Source organism: Mastigoproctus giganteus, chromosome 9, assembly GCF_048544385.1.
Source record: "Mastigoproctus giganteus isolate SK-2022 chromosome 9, ASM4854438v1, whole genome shotgun sequence".
In the NCBI taxonomy this organism is placed as follows: domain Eukaryota; kingdom Metazoa; phylum Arthropoda; class Arachnida; order Uropygi; family Thelyphonidae; genus Mastigoproctus; species Mastigoproctus giganteus.
The window spans coordinates 212,947,066-212,968,830 of NC_143583.1; the positions used below are offsets into that span (position 1 = coordinate 212,947,066).

General features: G+C 40.4%; 1 protein-coding gene across 5 annotated transcripts in view; it reads left to right on the forward strand.

Moving 5' to 3' along the window:
- The window catches only part of LOC150081105 (putative 3',5'-cyclic phosphodiesterase pde-5), a 167,874-nt gene that overhangs the window by 85,462 nt on the left and 60,647 nt on the right, over positions 1-21,765 (forward strand). For all 5 annotated transcript variants that reach the window (XM_090382156.1, XM_090382158.1, XM_090382160.1 and 2 more), the window contains 3 exons: positions 10,891-10,971; positions 13,677-13,832; positions 15,883-15,920. In XM_090382156.1, the coding sequence (XP_090238282.1) occupies positions 10,891-10,971; positions 13,677-13,832; positions 15,883-15,920 (275 nt within the window). The remainder of the gene's footprint in view (positions 1-10,890; positions 10,972-13,676; positions 13,833-15,882; positions 15,921-21,765) is intronic.

The window sequence follows — 21,765 nt, forward strand, 5'->3', positions numbered from 1 at the left end:
AAATTCAAGTACAATCGGACCAATAGAAATCCGGCAGTTAATACCACTTATTTTCTTCTATATAACATATAGGATATCCAAAATAGTATTAACAGCCAAAAAAAGGAAAAAACTCCTTACATCATCTATCGATCCCCCCCATCATTATGTCTAGTTCTTCCTTGAATTTATTCCAACTACCCACTTTCACAATAGAAGATGGAAGTTTGCTCGAACAATCAACCACTAAATGGCTCAAAGCAAACTTCTGCACATCTATTCTACAACCATCCTTCTTTAATTTAAATGTCTGTAGTCTGGGCAAGAAGAAAAATCCCATCAGCACTGAGCTTGCTCAATCCATTCAAACCCTTAAACACCTCAATCAGATCATCTCGCAGGTGCCTGGTTTCCAGATACTGCAATTTGCAGGACTGGGGCTTTATTGATAAGACCACGCCGTTTCCTATCAACAATCTCATTGCCCTTATCTGCACCCCCCCACTTGTTTCCAGCAGTTCTACATCCTTCCTAAAATGAAACCTCCAGATCTGTATGCAGTACTCAAGATGTGGCCCAACCATTGCCTTGTACAATGGTCAGGCCACACCTCTTATCTTTGCTAGCAAAGTTCCCGTATATCATTGATAAAACACCATAAACTGTCCTGGCAGCTTGTCTGCACCGCTAAGGGAACTTCATATCGAACTGCACAGTTAACTTTTCATTTCTGTTATCCTGAGTGTAGTAGCACACAGTCGATACGTTACTCTGGGATACGTTACACTACCCATATGCAGTATTTTGCATTTGTCAATATCAATGTCCTAATTTGTTTAGATCCTGTTGCATCAGCATACCCTGATTACTGTCATAAATCCTGCCAACCTTTCATCTGCAAACTTAGACATTAAGCCTGATATACCTTCAACAATATGATTAATAAATGCAAAGAACAACAGTGGGCCCAGCACGGAACCCTGTGGGACTCCACTATTAGTCCAAAGAGCAGTGTCCATTGCTTGCACTCAAGCATCCCTTTATCCATAGCAGTAAAAAAGGTAAAAAGTAAACTGCAGCCATTATCAACCCACTGCAGGATGGAAGCCTCCTCAACAATTCATGCTGAGGGAAATGGACCATAATCTGCCACGCTGGTCCAGTGCAGGTTGGCAGATCAACCGTATTTAGCAGTCAGGTTTTTGAACCCTGGTCTACTGAAAGAGCGTGTACTACTGCACTCCCGCTCATGACCACTCGGCTACGGAGGCCATAGCAGTAATTTGCCCTTAATACCACACTTTCCAGTTTATAGAGAAGTCTTTTAAGTGCAACAATACCAAAAGCTTTCCTGAAATATAAATGAATAAATTTTCTGTTTAAACTCCGGGACGACCAAACGGTTAGAAGAGTTTCAAGTCCAAGTATACGTTAAGAAACAAAATGTTTCTAAGAATGGTTGATTTTTAAGTATTAAGCACTTGCATCGGCAAGAAGTAAGTAATAAACTCGTTACCAGCCTCTGATGGAAATCTGAGCGCGAAAAGCAAACAAACAAACCAGAGAAAAGAAAAGGAAATCTCCTAAGCGAAAATCTTTGTCTTGTCAGCAGCAGTTTACGCAAAAGCAATCGAACATTGCCGGGTAAAATTAAACGGGCTGAATAATATTCTTCTACTCCCCAGCGGTTTCTTATAATTGATGAAATCACGTGCTCGAAGGCTGCGTTCTTTTGTGTTCGGCGGCACTGGGAAAGCAAACGTGTCATTAACAGCGCAGGAATTGCAGTTTGAACCAACAGGCGTGAAACGTTGCATTCAATGGAGTGGCCAACAGCTGCACTGCGGGCTCGCAGAAAAGGCCAATCTGATGCTCACCTGCCTACGCGAGAGACTTTCTTATAATCAATACCAGGAGACTAATTACAGCTCGGGTTAACCCTACAAAGTGCAGAAAACCGGGCTGGATTCGCACGCGAAAGAAACTTCCGAGTGACAGGATTAATTTCTTTTCCACTCCGGGCGCTAATCACAGTAATCACGTGAATGTTATTACTGCGATCGCAGATTATGCTTCGACAGCCTCTCCAGAATATGACGTGTGTACATGTAATTAGACCTACTTGTCCACAGGTATAAGTAGACAGAGTACAGCGTAGTCGTTCCGACAAGGCTCCCCTCCCTCTTATCATACTCCTTGACGACCACGTGGGGTCAGAAGAGTTCGCAACTGTTCACAATCGAGAGCTCAGAACTTGACACTTACCTATCTTTATCTAAAATTGACACTTAGATATCTTTAAATCGAAGACGTCGTTCCCAGAGAAGCTAAAAAATATTTTAATAATGGCTGTCAGCCAAATAAAAAGTTCTTGTTCTTTCAGTAGTGGAAGTATCCGGTCAACGAAATTATCGACTCGCCTGAATGGCAGCCCGAACAAATAAGGGAACTGGTAGAAGGGTAGATTAATTAGGAAGTAACAATAGCACGTGGGTTTCATAAAATTTTATATTTGACTCTTTTAAAAGGATTTATCGATCTGTCCAAATTTCATCAAACTCACATAATAGAAACCCGACAACTTTATTACTTGTTTGTCCGTCCACACGTAATAACTCGACTTCCGACGAATATCACACTTGTTGGCGTGTGCTGATTGGAGGAACGAATGGGCAATGGCTTATGAAATTCAACGGTTAATTAAGTACATTAATTAATGTTAGTTAATGTGTGCCGGTTAATCCTGACAAGAGGTTTTACTGATTTGTCAGGTTTTTTTTAAATTAATTACAGTGGTCTGCAAATTCGAAAAAAAAAATTCCTAGTTTTTATTCCAATTCGGTAATGTTGATTTCAAAAATACATTTTCTTAAGCAATGTTATATTTGGTACTATTTTTGAACTGGAAACTTCTTTGCTTAAAGGTTATCTTTACTGTTTTCATTTCGCAGATATAAAGCGCCCGCCATGTCCACTTTTAATCTATCTTCATATGTGTTCTCAACTGCCATGTGAATACGACATATAATCACATAATCTTCCTCCTTGTTAGCTAATGATTTTCAGGAAAGCAGTCCAAATGGGAAGAATTGAACTTTCAAGCTCATATTACAGACCAACTTTGAAATTTAATTTCGGTGGCAGGTTTTCAACAGATGTTTTGTAATCTGGATCCTCCTTGTTGCCTAAGAAGTTCAATAACATTTTTGAAGCTAACCCATGTTTCTCTGACTGCTTCTTCTAGTGCAGATTTCTAACTCGGATTTAAATGTGTGAGAAACAACCCTGGTTTCACTGTCATCGTCAATTGAATACATCGAATCTCAAGTGAGGTTCCTCGAAACAGAACTGTTAACTTCTTTGAAAGCGGAGCTGCATGATTTACGAGGTGGGAGAACCCAATAACAGAGATTCTCTCCATGAAAAAGTGTCAGCACGATGGATCCGAAAGTTGTTGACAGTAGATCAAAAACCCACAAGAGTGGTCAAGTCAAGTTAAAAAGCGATTTTCATCGCTTTTTAAGCAGATCCAGCAGCATTTCCTTGCAAGGTTTGTGACCGTGGACAAGATATGGTTCCATTACTTTCAGCCAGAGACAAAGCAGCTGTCCAAATGTTGGAAATACAGCTATTCTCAAGGTGATGACATCGGTTTATTGAATGTTGCTAGTGGATTCCTTTCAGAGCGACCAGACAGCCACAGGGACATATTATGTAGACCTTGTAAGGCGTTTGCGAAAAAACATCAAAGAAAAATGCAGAGGAAACCTCAACAACGGAGCCTTGTTTCCAATTCTGTCATTGCCATGGCTGAATTGCACAAGTGCGGCTTTGAAACATTCGACCAGCGCCCATATTCATCGTATCTAGCACAATTTTCCATTTTCCCACTGAAAGTGATAAATTTCTGCAGTGGATGTATTCATGGAAGCCAAAGAGAAAACTTTCTTCGCAGCTGGAGTTAACCCATTGCATCATCGGTGGTAAAAGAGTATTGACTCCAAAGGGACTATGTTAAAAAGTGACGTCACCAGACTCCTCAAATAACCTTTCATACTTAGGCCACGAACTTTTTACCCCCTCCCCCTTGTAGTTCACTAGGTTTCTGGCTGAAGCAAGGGATTTGTTATTACAAGACATTTTCAATAAATAACTCTTTGGCAAAAACCAGCTTCAAGTATATAAACATCCAGAAGATAAATTTACCACCTGTAATCAAAATAAACACTTAGTGTATTCTGAACTTAACTTTTAAGTAATTAAAGATTACACAAATAGGTTATAGTAGACAGGGACCTTTATACCACAGGAATAAATGCGTGACAGAGCTACTCTGTGAAGTGTAAAGGATTTTTCAGGTTTTTTATCCCTCAAAGAGACTTACAGACCAACCATGGAAAAACATAACAGAAGTAAAAAACGAAAGTATAAATATAACTTGATTTTGAGACATAACAACTGGCGCGAGGCCATGGGTGGGGGCCTTGTTCATTTCATCTTTCCACCCACCATTCCACTTTCTTTGATTCAATTTTATTCTCGTTCTTTAGATAATTTAGGCGAATAAATGATTTAGTATTGTCCGAAAATGGAACTTTAATTGTTACATAAAACAGAAGGCATTAGGGACGGATCCAGACTGTTTACTGGCTGGGGAGGGCAAGTGATATATGAAATATGAAACTTGACAGTAATTGAAAATTAAGCTCGAAAAATTAACTGGAAAGTCCTCAGACATAATGGATAAATCACTGGGACGAACCCCGTTATCTGTTTCACTCGTGTTATGAATTTCCGACTCTGTTATCAGAAGTAAAAATAGAAGAACGTCGGGTGAATCGATGGAAAGTTCTTTACACATGCAGCGACTGAATACAGTCAAAGATTATCGGGTATGTTAAGCGCAAATAAAAAGGATATTTGAAGCGCAGAAGTGGAACAATGGTTAGGGCAGAATCGAGAAAAAGGCACGCCGGATATTGAAGTCACGGTGGAAGCAGCTCTCAGTAAATAGATAAATAATATCGCGGTAACTAATACTCGCCGCGTTGGGGGTCTTTCTATTAAACCTGCACAGTTTGTTGATTGATTGGTTGATTATACCTGAACTGGTTTTTTTTGCTGCTCTTCAGCTTACCGCAGGTGCCATTAACTTTGCAGTCGCTTAATGACACCTGCAACGTAAGCTCCTACGCTTAAAAGTGCTCCGCAGCAGCGGAAATGTCAGCTCGAACCATTAATTAGGCGTGCTTTAAACCAATCGCCAGAAAAAGAAACTGCGGCAAATCTGCCATAATGGCACGTGCAGAAAACGCTGTTCTCGTATTTGTTCGTGTAATCAGAGGGATTTGGGCTGTCGTGTTCGCAGTTTACATTTTTATATGTAGGGGAATACACTGCTCTACCAAAATATTAGAGAACTGGAAACAGCGAGTAAGTCTTCCTTTAGCTGGAATAACTGCCGAAATCCTGCACTGCATGGATTCGACTGGACGTGCAGGTGCTCCAGATGATTTGAAGGTAATTTCGCGTTACGCTAATTCAGCATTAAAAATAAGACGATAATAAAAATATTCGAAATCATCAGCAATACTGCCTTTTGATTTTCTGCGCGCTGGAGGTTAAGTAAGCAAAAATTGGAAGTGCATCTCCGGTCCTGGTGGAATATCTACTCCTTCCGAGCGATCTTCTTAATGTTTCATGACCTTAGCTGCCTTGTCACTTAATGCAAAAATAACAATAAAACAGCTCATAATTGGATACTAGGCAGCATTGCGGTATCCACTACTCTTCAAACCTCATTGGTCATCGCACCAAGGCCAGGCCAATCGTCTCACCTTCCACTCCAAAACTTCGTCTAGTGGACTCTACCATCCTAAATACTTTTACTGCTCTTAACGCCCCCCGTGGAGGTGGCTTGCCTCTGCACGAAGGCTACCCCTCTGTCCCTTTATCTTCCAACTTCCTGGTGGACGCCTTCCTATCATTCACCTTCTTCACCTTCACCTAACCTCGAACTGTCACCCCCACCCTCCTTTCCAATAAAAACTTGCACTTTTTTAAGGGGTACTCCCTGGCAAGCTCAGGCGACGCCAGGGTTCCCCCCTCCCAGCTAGAGACCTTGTATTCCCTACTTCTTGGCCCACCTCCCCGTCATCGTGAACGTCAACTAGGAGAATGTGGTGTTCCAATGCCCGTAGGCCAAGAGGCCAGATGAATAACAGACCAACATAAGCGCAACGGCGCAGATCACACGCTATCTAGCCTTTACAAAGTTTGTACTGCGTCTCAAAGATACATCGGGGAGTTGGGAGAAATCCTCGGAGCCGCTTGACCTGCAACACCAAACAGATTATCATCAGGTCCGACGGGTAAAAATAGGAGTACACCATTTAACTTCACTCATACAAACATGATTTTGTAATCGTATGTGGGCTCTCGTGGGTGGCACAGTTGGCAGGATTGCCATCCTCCCCACACCGGGCGGAAAAGACCTGAGTTGGAATCCCGTCAATGACGGGAGGAATTTTTATGGGCGTTTTTCACAACGTGGCTGAGTTAGTCGGCCTGAGGCGAGTGCAGCACGGTTTTTTCTCCCTGACACTTGGGTTTTTCATCCAGCAAACAGAAAATCGACCTCAGAACACACGCAATTTACAGAGTGTATACTCGGAGCAACATGGGCTTCGTCGCTTCTACAACCCAACAACATCATCGCATCTGAATGAAAATTCCGATAAATGTAATGCAATCTTTAAATGATAATCTTGTTTATTCCTTCGCTGTTAATTTAATGCTTCATTCACTTACAGCGTGGTATAATTAGATTTTTATTCCCAACAGAGACTTATACATTACATTATTCCCCGTTATTAATAGTTCGTGTCAATTAGAACAGTCCACACACTTCTCCTGCCACTATGTTTTTTAAACACGTTCCTAATATTAGAATACTAAAGATTTGTATTGAAAATCTTCCTTGCATTGACACTTAAACAAGAAGAAAGCTCATGGTTATGGATTCAACCAGCACTCCTTCACACCACACCACACCACTACTCAAGATCTCCATAGTCATCTTCGCTGAAATGGATCTACACGCTGTTCGGTACGTTCTCTATTATTTTGGTAGGACAGTGTAGAAAGAATTATTTCTTCTTATACCCTAGTCGCTTTCGACCGTTTCTGAAAGCTAACCAGAGCAGGTGAAAGAAAGATTGCGCACGCGCACACACTTGTTGCTAAAATGTCGAAAACAAAAATATGGAAGTTTAGGGGGAAGAGCGTTTCGGTTCATTAATTGCGTACTGTTGCCGCGAATAAGCATTGCGAACAACCACCCCGGAAATTAAAGATCCTACTTTTATCTTGTCGTTTAACATTAAACAAAATTCTCTCTTTTTTCTCTCTATCGGAAATGTGAAGTCCGAAGACCAGCGCACGCCCTCCAGATGGAAAAAAAAAAAAAAAACTATTTATATAACTTCACCGACGACAGTAACGTCAGGTACATCGAAAGAACGGAAGGCCAACAAAGCGAAAGTAGTGCGGTCGCAGGAAGTCGCTCGCCATTTGTGGTGCTACACGAGTGGAATATCTTTCGGCGCAAAATGTTATCGCGAGTTCACGACGGATTTACGCCTTCTTGTCGCCGAGGTGTCTGAACCCGAGAAGCGAATCTGCTGCGGATGCGAGTGGCTGTGATGCATTTACTGGCGATTTGGTTTGGCAAGGACTCAAAGGCGAAATGTCCACTGAAAACAACGGATCGTTTGATTAGTTTTAACTTTGAGGTACGAAACCGGGTTGAACCGAATTCACACCGTTTGTCATAGAAGATTCAATTACATTGTGGGAATGATCCTTCAGATAGTGCAGCTCGTTCCACAGTGAGAGGGAGTGGGAGGGGAAGAGCCAGGAAGATGTGTAGCCATTAAATGCAGTTGCCATGACAACTACTGAACTAAGTTTCTGTTCGTAATCCGCCGCCTTTTTCCTGGGTGTCTCCGCATGCTGGGGCCGGAAGTACATAAAAGGATATTCACGTGCTCTGTATAGAACGCAGCTGTACTTCAAGTTTGGACCATAGGGAAGTGCATTTGAGTGTCTGACGGCAATTGCGCGGCGACCATTATGAAGTGTGGATCCACTGCTCCAGACAAGGTAGGTAACTTCTTCTGCACTTCCATCACCATGCCCCCAGTCATTTCCCATAGACGCACTTCGATACTTCCCGGTCGCATGTGCAATGGTGTGAAAAAAGGACTCGCTAGGACCACTGTTGACAAAAAAAAAAAAAAAAAAAAAAAAAAAACGTAGCAATGTTTAACACCTGGAGATTCAGTTTTGTGTTCTCCGAGGTTCATTTTCAATAATCAATGTCAGCTGCCCTAGTTTCGCCAGGCATCTGACATTGACCAAATTTGTTCGGACTCTCCATTATCCGTTTAATTCTGCACGAAGATATTCCAACCATGAAAGAAAAGCGCTCTCTCGAGAATAACGCGCATTTCTTAACTTTTCCTTCCAGTTGCTGCAATGCTCTCGTTGCAAAACATCCCGAAGAATTGAATACGAAGTCGATTCGTTTTCCAAGATTACCCGTAGACTCAGGTTCCCTTGGATGATTAATAGTAGTACCCGAAGAAGCAGTTCTTTACACGTCAGTAGTGATCATTTCCATAAATATCTCGAGTACTGATTAAGGACGCACTGGTACATGCGCCGTCACAGTTCCCTGATGTGTGTGCGTTTGAAATTAGTTTATCACTTTATAGAGACGTTCAACGTTAATCATACCATTGACCATGGACGTATAAGCCCTATGGGAACAACGCAGCTCGCGTCATAATACCACAAAAGTTTGTAATACTTGACACTCATCAATGCTGTTCTATAAAGATACAAATGTACTATATCGTTAAAAAGGAAATCTAAGAAATTATGCAAATATACTTAAAGTATTAACAGTTTTGCATCAATCCCAAATGCAAAGACCTTTGCAATTCATATTAAACAATATTAAGTAGAGTGCAACCATCCAAATGATCTCGTTTTATATGAGGACCATCCAGCTGAGTAGTTCTACTCACACACTTCGCATGAGTAATCCCTTTTATGCGTGACACTCGGTATTCACTGCCATCTGCAGAATTGCACTTTGAGAATATTTGGCAGCAAACGCGGCTACTTATTAAACAAGGTGACTAGCAGTTATTATTTTTTTTTTTACGCGAAGGGAGGCAGAAATTGAAAATTTATGAGAATTTTCGAAAATATCTGCAATATTGCTTTTAAACCGATCAGGGCTTTCTTCCTCATTTGTATTTTCTCCAGTTCGATGTGGGAAAAAAGCGAATATGGTATTTCATATTTGCTTTTTTATAAGGGGAAAAAGTAATCGACGTTTTCAGATTATAATTAAAAATACAGGACCACGTGGCTGAGTTAGTCGGTCTCAGGCGAGGACAGCATGGTTTTTACTCCCCTAGACTTCGGTTTTTCATCCAGCAAACACGCAATATATAACAGAACAATATGGCCTGAGTCGCTAATGCGCATATAACCCAACAACGACATAAGAATTTATCCTGCAGCCCAAAAATACATTCAGTCCAGTTGCGAAGTACTGCAAAACACAGATACCAAAATGGACAACAGAAGAACTGAGCAAAAGAAAAAAAACATGGGACAGAAGTCCGTTTTACACAATCATATTTTTATAACAAATTTTAAAAAAGGAAAGTCTTTTGCCGTTTTCCATAGATATTAAGGTCTATGGAATAAAGAGTTTTGTCTATTTAGGAATTTTAGGAGTTTGTTTATGTAGGAATATTGAAATACCCTGTATAAATCCGGGTTTTAGTAATGCTTTTGATTCCCTTCTTTACCAGAAGGTATTGCATAAATTAAAGTAGGTTGGAACAAGGAAGATCCACCAGCGGATTAGGAGTTGGTTGAAGGACAGAAGATAGAGGCGGTCATTAATGTTTCTTTTTTTTTTTCAGAGTGGACTGCAGTACTAGGACATGTTTTGTTTCTTTTCTTCCTAAATGATATTGGAAACAGAATGCAATGGAAGCTGTCTAAGTTTACAGGAGTTAAAGTTGGGAGGGTCCCTTATGATCACAAACAGGCTGCCTTCAAAAGGATTTGGAAATAACACGAGAGTTTTTTGTGGGGGTTAATTCCACCAACCTTCTTAAACTTATATAACAGACAAGTCTTTTCGAATAGTTTAGAAGGTTGGTAGAATTAACCTCCAATGCCCCACTCAAATACCAATATCTCATTAAAATTAATTAATATCAATATTATAATAATAAGGTCAAAAAAAGGAAATCAGATCTGACCTGGATACAACGGCATCGGTTAAAATTAGCAAAAGTGTTTAGTAAATATTATTTATTCATCCGCGATATTTTGTAAACATAAACACCAAGGCCCGGAATTCATTTTCTCCCATAAAAACTTTCATCAGATTTCTGTTCTTTGAATCTTTCTGTTTTTTTAAACATTTATTTCTGAAGCCATTTTGCGAATCTGAAATTGGACTCCTAGAATAGCTGTAAACGCACATCTCAGACACACACAATGCGCAGCAGCCTACAAAAATAAAAGAGCGAAAACAGTAAAATACTAGCGAAATATCGTATTCCGGAAGATAATTAGAGTATTGCACAGGTCGTACGAACGTCGGTTGTCAGAATTTCGCTCGCTCTGACGTCAATCGGAGCAAATTACATGTCATAATCTTATTTGAGGCGTACCAGATTGAAATGACGGATGAAAATGAAGTAACTCTGATACTGAATCGATTCAAGGGTGCTTGGTTTGAGACTATATCTATTAATAAAATGAAATAATTAAAATCGGCGAATTAACTAACAAAGTTCTTCCTTTTTCCCTCAGATTCAGGGAGGTATGCTCGGGGAAATAATAGAAGTTCGAGGATAATGAGAAGTTGTTCACAAGACTGCATAGAACGATCAGGTGAAATACAATGATTTGATATTTTTTATTTACATGCAAGTTATATCGCTAAAATTACCATTACCTATTCGATTAGTTGTTCATATTTATATATATTTTTTCCTTTTTTAATTCCTCTGTAGTGAACGTAAATGCATCGGTATTATTTCAGTGCTAAATCTAGCCAACATATGAACAAAAAATGTACGCATTGCCTTTACAAATTTTATTTTTTATGAAGACGTGGTGGTTATTAGGTTGTTGTTGTTACAGGAGGGTGTTAAGAGCATCGACGACTAAGGCCATATTGCTCCGTGTGTATTGTTTGTAAATTGGGTGTGTTCTGAGGTCGATTTTCTGTTTGCTGGATGAAAAACCCGAGTTTTCGGGAAAAAAACCACGCTATCCTCGCCTGAGACCGACTAACTCAGCCACATTTTGAAAAAGGCCCATAAAAATTCCTCCTGGCATCGATGGGAGAACTCAGGTCTTTTCCACCCGTTGTAGAGAGGACGGCGATCCTACCAACTGTGCTACCCCTGAAAGTTGTTATTAAGCAAGCTAGTTTATAAAATTTGTTGGTCGCGCAAAACTACTTTAACGGAATACAGGGGCTGTTACTTGAAGAAGGATGCTGCATTGCTCATCTCTTTATTCGATATTACGCAATCTACGTTGTACTTTTTATAAACTGACAGTTGGCAACTGAAAATGATTTCAGCATTTCTTTGTGTTTCGAGTACAAGGTATGGCTCAAATGAAACGAAAATCGTTGCTTACCAACGCCTTGTTACTGAGCATGTCAACAACATTCATATCGTGCTGTTTGTTCCTGTACAGATCAGTTTTTGTTTCGTTGCAATCGGTTAAGTTTTGATTGAACTGTGCCTCTTTAAGTGAACCAGTGTTTAAATCCTTCGGCAGTAAAATGAGTGATCGTAAATTAGAGCAAAGAATTGTTATTAAATTTCTGGATTCCTGATAACAAGAGATGACTCCTGGGTCTATCAGAATGATTCGTCTGCGCGTGTAGCACAGTGGCATCGTCACCGTCCTTTCTACACCGGGTTCAAATCCCGTCAATTACTCGAGGAACTTTTATGGCTTGTTTTTCACCCCGTGGCTTAGTTAGCCGCCTCAGGCGTATGTTGTTTTCTACGTCCCAATAAATTCAGTACTCGATCAAGGACGGACTTATAATGTGAATCAGGGGCTGAGGACCAGATTTCAGAGTCACATTGGAATTAGCGGGACACTTTAAAATGTACTTGGTCGCTAGCTGAGGATACCTAATTGCTACCAGTTCTTGTCTAATAGCCCATAAAGCAGCATATATTTTTGTCTTCGTATGGGCGAAATGTTAAGCAGAGGTAAGTCTGGCATCCCACGTAAGACCCAAGTCCAAGTGAGTTCTTTTGACAACTGCTTGCCATCTAGACAAATAGAATTTAAATATCGCTTTATTTGTACTCTACTTAAAAGCAACCACTGGTGATTTGCTAATAATATCTCTATTCCCATTTCAACGTACAGTGTGTATACTATTCTGGCAAAAATTTTGGAATTTCCCTTTGCAATATCAATTAAGTGAATGATAGCAGCGTTCCTAGGGTATGTGGCGCCCGGGTGGCAATTGAAATCTGGCGCCCCCTTTAAAATTTTCTTCATGGCGCTCGGGTGCAGTGCACCCCTTTCAACCTCGGGACGGCCCGTCCCTGAGTGAATCAACATATATATGTGGTAGTTTAAGTTGGGGATACCGCAAAATGCTTTGTTTTTTTGCGTAAAAATAGGTGTGGCTTTTGGCATTGACGTAATGGCGAGGCATTCTGTGCTTAATTCTTGAGTGGGGATTCTTTGTACAAATACATATTAGCCGAAGACGTGAGCCTTTCTCAAATTGTCTAATTCCGAGATTTTTTACTTCGGAATGGCTAATAGAAGCATCTTTGTTGAGATGATCCTGTACTGTGTCTTTAATCACATCACTTACAGGGAGATGAATGCCAATCTCGGAACGGATGTTAATAAGTGACCTCCTCATAATTTGCAAGATATCTTATCTAGTTTAAGTACTTTCCAGGAAGGATTCTCCACTTTGTAAACTAGTTCAAGGTGCTGAGCAGATAGTGGGGAAGGAAATATGATGAATACTGGAGTGTCCTGATTGCATCTCTCCAGGATGTTCACTATGTTTTGGTCAATGCAATGATGAAGGGCAAAAATGCATATCCTCCTTATGCGTGACGCAGTTTTCGGAGCATCCTTGGAAAATTCACAGAGGCATTGCTTTCGACGTCATTCAGATGAAGAGATGGTCCAGTGCGATGCGATCTTGAGCACCTGCCAGGTGCATTTCAACAGCACACCGTTTTTGGATTAACCTTAACACTTAGAATCCGGGAAGGCCACATGGGTCAGAGCAGGTGACGAGAGAGAGAGAGGCCTCGTGAATATTACCCTGATATCAGGTGGATTTGAATAAACGCGTCAAAGAAAAACAAGCTCCCTTGATGTCGTACATTGGTCGAGTTTCCAAATAGGATCGCGGCTATTATTAAAACCAAAAATAAATAAGCATACATATTATTTTAATTAATTTATTTATTTAATTTTTAGAGAGAAAAGATAAATTTGTATTTGGTTCAAATGGTGTTCTGACACTTTTGAGAGGAGGTTTATACGTTGGCATACTTATTTATTTACACTAATGTTTCTTTATTTAGAAATAAATCCTAAATTGGTGACAGAGTTCCTTCAGCAAAATCCGGAATTTATGGAAGAATACGTCATGGAAAATATAGATTTGGAACTTCTGGAGAGGTGGATCATAAGGAAAACGCAAAGACTTAAGAGGGCGCAGTCAGCAGAAATAAGCAGCGGTGAGCAAATAACTGTTGATATCTGAATTTTAATGCATCGAATTAGCTTCGAGTTATTTTAGAGGCCTGAAGGCGTCACGAACTATTGCTGAGTTCGGTTCCAAAATGTGATCTCATGTGCCTTTGCAGAATACATGGCAATATGCGATCACATTTTGGAAATGCAATTGAGATAATTCTTCAATCACGTGGGAAAACTAGTTGTATTAAGATAATATTATCAGTACTCGAATAGTGACAAGATAAGGAAACAATTAAACTTCAGATTAGTTTAACGATTTACTGATAAGATTGGATTAATTTTCCATATTTCCTGTGCGACTGAGCTTACGTTATGGAAATAATAGCGCGAATTAAATTTCACTGCCCTGCCATTAACATCCGGACACCTGCAATCTGGTTTTTTTTGGGGGGGGGGGGATAATCTCGCCTCACACGCACGCGGTGATCTAATTCCTCTTAGAGGAGTCTATACAATTCAGGTCAAGGTTTTGGGTTGGTAGTTCAACCTTTTGGTGCTCCTGTCCTTAAACCAGTGCATCATAACGCAGGCAGTATGACATGACATAGTTGTCCTAGTATGGACCTTCCCCGACATACTGCCACAGCATATGCTGTGGTAGTACGTCTTATTTATTCAGGACATCTATATAGACCTCAGCATTCATATTTTACCCAAAGCAACCAATAGTTCCAGGTCAAACTAAAAAAAACAGCCCCAGACAATTCGTCGAACTTTATTGTCGGGACGATATAGTCCGGCAGGTAGCTTTTTCCGGGCATCTACTACAATCAGGCAGGTCTCTCACATTAGTAGACCATAACTCGTCATTCCAAAGTACAGTAGTCCATTGGTCTACAATCTAAGAACAGTGGGCCTTACATTAAGCTAGATGGGGGTCTGGCATTAGTCGGGGTGATTAATGGCTTATGGACGGATACACGACAGAAAAAACCCCTTTCCTGCAGCATCCTGCGCACTGTAAGTGTTGACGTGTCCCTTCTTCTCACTGAGGGTCTCTGTGTATGTGTGTGCTGCGACAATGTCGATTGGTGTTCCGAGCGGACAATTCTTAGCAGGATTCTCCTGCTACGTGCCCTCAGCCGGAACTGGTACTGAAACCGTCCGCTTCCGTTTGTAAATGAGAACACTAATCGTTGACCTGCAGTGCCGTTGAAATGTCGAATATACACTGATTGCTTATGTGGTACCATATTATCATGGCTCGCTGGAAGTCTGTTAACTCTGCTGAATGCAGCTTGCATTCACAAGGTACTACTGTCTTCTCAAAGGCCTACAACGTGATGTGGAAAAACAAGATATGTGTCCTTGTTTTACAGACCTGACAACGAACACCGAATACGAATTCCAAGATACCCTAAAGCTGTTTCTAAAGCTGTTTCTCAACATCTGATAAAATTAATATTCGTTGTTCGAAATAAAATGTTCCCGTGGATATTTGCCTACCCTAAATGTATGGAAATTACTAATGATGTTGATGATTCCTGCTATTCTTAGTGATAATGAGCAACATCTCATTAGTTTAATCGTGAAATAATTATAAGATTCGAAGAAAAGAAAATATCACGATGAAATGGGGCGAAAAACATAAAAGTTCTTTTCATTGGAGAGGCGTAGTCGAGATTAGGATTAGTTGCTTTGCCGAATCGAAGAAGATATTAAAAGACTTCAAACCGGAAAATGTTCTTCTTACTGAATTCCACTAATTTGTGGACGGTATCCGACTGGCATGAGAAATAAGTTCGATAAATTTTTGGGTTAATGAATGGTCCTAGGTGCACAAGTTTTCCTAAGATCTGGCTCACCTGATCTAAGGAAAACGAACTCCAACATCTCGTTAGAGTTTGTTGGATCTCCTCTTCCATAGATGAACTGGCGACTGAATTCAAAATCTAAAACTTCCTGATCACCAAAAATAATTCTCCAAGAACTCTTTGTCCTCTTCCAAAGTATTTTAAAAAAAGACTTTTTGAAAACTTTTTATTTTTAACTTTTATTTATACTCAATATTTCTCATTCTCTTCACAGGTAAAGGAGCTAGAAAGACAAGTCTATCAAGATGGAAAGTAAATATTGCATTTATATTCTTCTTAATTTATGTATTTCATACCATGAAGCATAATTTACATTTATATATTGGAAATCTCTTGAATTTACAAAAGATGAAACCTGATGACGTTTTGCATATAAAGATTTCATCCACCTTCTTTTATAACATTTTTGTTTTGTTCATACTGTGGATTTGTTTCACGTTTTGTATTCCAGGAATAGCTGAATCCAGCAGCAAATAACTTTCAAGTGAATAATTCATCCCCCTTTTGGAAATGCCTTAGTACACTTCGGTTATCATTAACGGGATTCGAACCCAGACTTTTCCAAACAAGTTGTAAGTGACATTCTCACCATCCTACCCTGGAAGTAGTCACATTTGGGAAGTGTTTACTGACAAGTTTCTGGAAACGTATGCAAAAATGCCTCTGGAGCTTTAAGCGCAAGAAAGGGGTGCTGTGAAGGTAGCTGCCTGGCAACATCCTTCCCATCTTGTTCCAAATATTTATGAGAGATAGCTGGATGAGCAAAAGTGTAGGAATGCCCTTATTATCAACACATGGGCTCTGTGGGTTGTGGGAGTGTACCCAAAGTTGAACGGAGCGCAGTCTTGGAATATGGAAAGTGTGGTAAGGCCACCCACTTCAGTATAGCATCAAGAATTCTAAGCCCCAGTTTCTTTAGGACGCAGAGGGAGAGAGAAATGACAACATTTACTTTTGTGGTGTGTTTTAATTAAAAGTCTTGATTCCTTTAGAGCCTGTAATGTCCCCCATTAAAGATAAATTTGTTTCACTTCCATCCAGGAAAGTACATTGAAATAATTGGCGCAAAAGTGATTTAAAACGCTAAAGAGAGAGCCCATTAAGGATGACGAGAAACATTAAATCCATTTACGCGGTTAAGTACTAGCACAAGGAGGATTGAGGCAATGGCCTCGTGGAGATCGCGTGACTGATTAGACTGGGTTACTAATCATGCCTGACTTCTTAGTAATAATGAAGCGTTTCCCCACGAAAACTGCCGGCCTCCTAATCTGTTACTAATACCCATTTAGATTATTTGGTTATACAAATCGTCCTTCTCTGAGTACGTTGGACAGATGAGTCCTTTCCACCTCTTGAGTGAGTAATTAGAGCCACGCAATTAGCGAGTATTGCGCCTTACGATGAACTTTGTTCATTCTTATCTAGTAGTTGCCTCACGGATTAGATGATAGCCCCGTGACTGTACATTCGCGATTGTTTTGCAAAATTATTTTGTTTTGCGTCATAATACAAGATGGCAACGCATTCAGTTGGGCAGCAAACCACAGCTTTATAAGAAACACATTAAATCAGCGAAATTATATTTTACAACTTATTTTAAATCTGTAAAATGTAATTTATTTGTACCCTGACTAGCTCAACGACGAGCGCGCATGACATGTCGGAAAAACTGCTTTTAAGGGGTAATTGGGATGAACTTCGTTACCACTCAGAATGTCTCTGTCATTCTGAGGGAAAAATATGTCAACATGGCTCCAACTTTCAACGGTTACTGAGTTATGGATATTTGAAATGTAGGAAATATTTGGAAGTGAAGAGAATCTTCGTTAGGAAAAATACTCGCATTTTTACACATTTCCCAAAAGTTGTACAGAATTTTTTTTTTTTTTTTCTTTACATCGGTTTACACTCATTTCAGAAGTACACTGATGACATTTTTATAGTAAATCAAAGACGACAAACAACTTTTTCATTGAGAAAATAAACAGTTGATTAGGAAAAATGACAGTTTAAAAATTGTAAAATACACCCTTATGACCACCCTTATGAAAAGTGAATGCGACCCGTTGACCACGTGAGGTACGAGGGTGCGGAGTTAGTCGACCTACGTAGCATAGATAAGGTGTCAGTGGTTCAGTAGGTAATAAAATTCCAAGCATGATGGGTAAAAGGAAGGATTTATCGGACTTTGATAAAGGACAGATTGTGGGGTGCACGATGAGCTGGTGCCTCGATTTCCCAAACGGCTGAACTGGTGGGGTGTTCGAGAGCCGCCGCAGTTAAAATGTACCAGGATTGGCGTCAAAATGGTCAAACAACGACAAGACGGTCAGCGAAAGGTTGATGTTAGAGGTGAGCGCCGGGTCCGATGAATCGTACAGGCGAACAGGGGTAGCACTGTTAAACAGTTGACTAACCAATACAACATCGGCCAACCCGTAACAATATCTAGCATGACCATGCGTCGTACGCTCGCACGTGTGGGCTATACCAATAGACGACCCATACGGCATCCTCTCCTAACCAAGGTTCATCGGCGTAAAAGACTCGCCTGGTGCAAAGAGCATGCAAGTTGGACGTTAGAAGACTGGAAGAAGGTGTGCTGGTCAAATGAATCACGTTATTTACTCCACACCGTGGATGGTCGTGTACAGATTTGGCGTCAACAACATGAGGCTCTTGATCCATCATGCATGGTATCAAAAATGCTGGCCGGTTGCGGCGGTTGTATGATTTGTGGCAAGTTTCACTGGCAGGAACTTGGACCCCTGGTGCATGTGGAACAATGTATCAGTGGTCTCCGTTCTCGTCAACTGCTTGCTGACTGTGTACACCCCGCTATGTTACACTTTTTCCCGAATGGCGATGATGTCTTCCAAGATGACAATGCGACGAGCCATCGGACACTTTTTGCGCAGGACTGGTTTGTTAAATCTGTTTATTGCTCTGCCGAAGGAACACAGTTCTGATTTCCAGCATATCGACTGGCTTCGAACTCCACAGATATCAATCCCATAGAGCACTTGTGGGACATTATGGAAAGGCATATCAGCGTGTGGATATACCAATCACCTCCATACCTGCATTGCTGACCGTGTTACACTCAGCTTGATTGGCCACACCTCCCGAACGCTTTCGACATTTCGTTGAATCAATGCCATGTCGGATAACTGCTGTACTGAGGGCAAAAGGAGGACCTACGAAGTATTAGGTAGGTGGTCATAATTCAGTGATCACTCAGTGGATAAACGGTAATACTCAGACCAATATAACATCAAATTAAAAAAAAAAATCAAACCAATGAAGACAAAGGATTTCAACGACAATAAAACCTAAACCTAATAAGCGAGATCGACCCAGGTACCTTTTAATTGAAACACCTCGTATACTGTATGCGTCGATTTTACTGTACACTTGATTAGTGTGTTAAGCTTCAAAGCAACTAGGGCTGTGAGGCGTTAGTATATCGCGCCTATAAAATACGTGTGTTCTGTAATTGTATTTAAAATTCATATAACCGTATACTTTCACAGGAATACTCTATATTTACACCGTTTTTCTGTCTTAATCTATTTCATAAAAGACTAGTAATTGAACTTCCTTTTGTATATGAATTGATTCACGATTGGACTATGGAAGTAGGCAGTTTATCAGAACTGAGTATTTTGGAACCTCGCAGTACGAAGGGCATTTGTAAAGCTCGTCTCCTGATTATAAAGAGGTTATATGAGAAGTCTGGTACATGCCGCTTTTCAACACAGCCCTCTTTGGAGTCAATACACGTTTGTCATCGATACTACAATGCGTTGACCACAGCTTCAAAGAAATTTTTCTTTTGGAGATACAAGAATCCATCCAGTTCAGCAACGACGTAGTGTCGGTAGGAAAACGGATGCAAGCCAATTATATTTTCAAATTTTATTTATTTATTTATTGTATTAAAAGGTTCCTCCCAAAATTTGGCAACATTGCTGTTCAATCTATAGTTAATTTAAAACGGTACATTAAACAATGCAAAAAAATACATACAGAAGGGAGTTCAAAGTCCAGGTTGAGGTGTCCAAGTCCAGGTTATAGATAATTAATCTATAATTAATCGGCCCATTCAATCCACAGTATCATCAATTAAGATTGCTACAGCGAAATAGGTGAAAGTTTGATGGTGTTAGTTCTGATGAATATTGGGAGATGGTCCAATATTTCAAAGCAGCTCTAATTCAGCGCAGCCATGGTAATGACAGACTTGTGAGCAGTCGCTTTGTACTGGGGGAATAAGATTCCATTGCTGAGTTTTTCTCAGCAATGGAATCTGCTGAGAAACGCAAACAGTTCACAAGGTCTGCCCTGTGACTCTCTGGCCTTTCTGAAAGAAACCACTAGCAACACTCAATAGTCTGCGTGGGTAGCACAGTGGTATCGTCACCGTCCTCCCCACACCAGGTGGAAAAGGCCCGGGTTCGAATCCCGTCGATGACGCGAGGAACTTTAATGGGCTTTTTCACTCCGTGACTGAGTTAGTCAGTCTCAGGCGTGGATAGCAAGGTTTTTCCCCTCAGAATCTGGGGTTTTTCGTCCAGCAAAACAGACAAATCGACCATAGAACACACGCAATTAACAGACGTAAGACACAGCATGGCAGATGAATTTAATTATTCGGGTGGCCTAAAAATTATAGTTTGTTTTTGTTTTAAGCAACACTCCATTAGCGTCCCAAAAACTGATGCCATCACAGCAGAAGGAATCCACTTAGATTTCTTTGGAGGTGCAGAAGAGCTCTGTGTTTCCACTTTGGACTGTTCGTTTTTCCAAAGTGGAAAACAGAACCTTGCCAAGAAAATGTGCTGTATCTGCTTGAAAACGATACAAATGTTCACTTGACAACTTCTGTGCGTTTCTGGTGTGCTCTCAACAACTTTATGACCCATTGTGCTGATGCTAATTAATGCGGAGAATTTCTGTTATTATATAGTACACACGTTCAGATGAGGTGCCCAAGACGCTACCAATGTACTGAACTGTTACTCTTCGATCACCAGATCATGCACACGATCAACAACTTCTGGGGTGATGGACATTTAGGTTTTCTACAACCTGGGTTATCTTCCAGGCTCTCTCCCTCTTTTAAATTCTGCTGCCCACTTCTTAACCAATAGAAAGAGTAGGCAGAAGTACCTTCCCCAATGCTGTGACTATCTCCTCATGAATTTCCTTTGGCGTTAGTGCCTTTTCCCCCAAATATTGAATGACTAAACGGCGATTGATTTTGTCCATTTTTCCTCATTCGCACAAGTTTGTGAGTTCAGAACCTGCCAAAAATGGTCAGCGTGGCCTGCAAATATGCAACTCGTCTCTTAAGAGAAGTACACAGCAAACATTAAAACATTTGTATGTTTGTTGTTGTGTGCTTCTCTTAAGGGACGAATTGCATGTTTAATTGGAATGATAAAGTTACATCATGCAATGAACGTATAAGTTTCGCGCGAATGCTTTTCCTGCCGATGTAACATTCAAGTCCATAAACAGTGGACGTTTAAGCTACGATGCTAATTCAAAATCCCTGCTCGCCATTAAAATCCCTGACTTATGGACTTAGTCCGGCACTGTGTCCATTCGTGCATGACATGTATTGTGTCCCCATTTATGTCAAAATGTATTGTCCTCAATTCTCCAGTCGTGTTACAGACACCGGTTACTAAAAGATCTCTAGGTATACGGTTCTCCTTAATCGCATCAGCGTGTTCGTTTCAAGCTGAAAGCATTACCATTAATCCTTTCATGGAGAGAGAGAGAGAGAGAGAGAGAGAGAGAGAGAGAGAGAGAGGACGTAGGAGATGCTAATTGTTAAGCGGGAGATTACGAAAGACATCGCTTTGTGTGCGACATTCGAAGTTGGATTGCTGTAAGAGATAATGCGTATAAGTGGATTCCAGTTTGAATGTTACGTTACGTGTGTATCAATAAAAAATTAACCGAAGTCTTTTAAACACGAAAAATCTAAAGCATATTATCTTAAAAGGGCGTCTCATTTTACCTGTTCCAGCCGTTTCATAATTATTGATACGTAGGAGTTATGATGTTCATATTATTTCTTAAA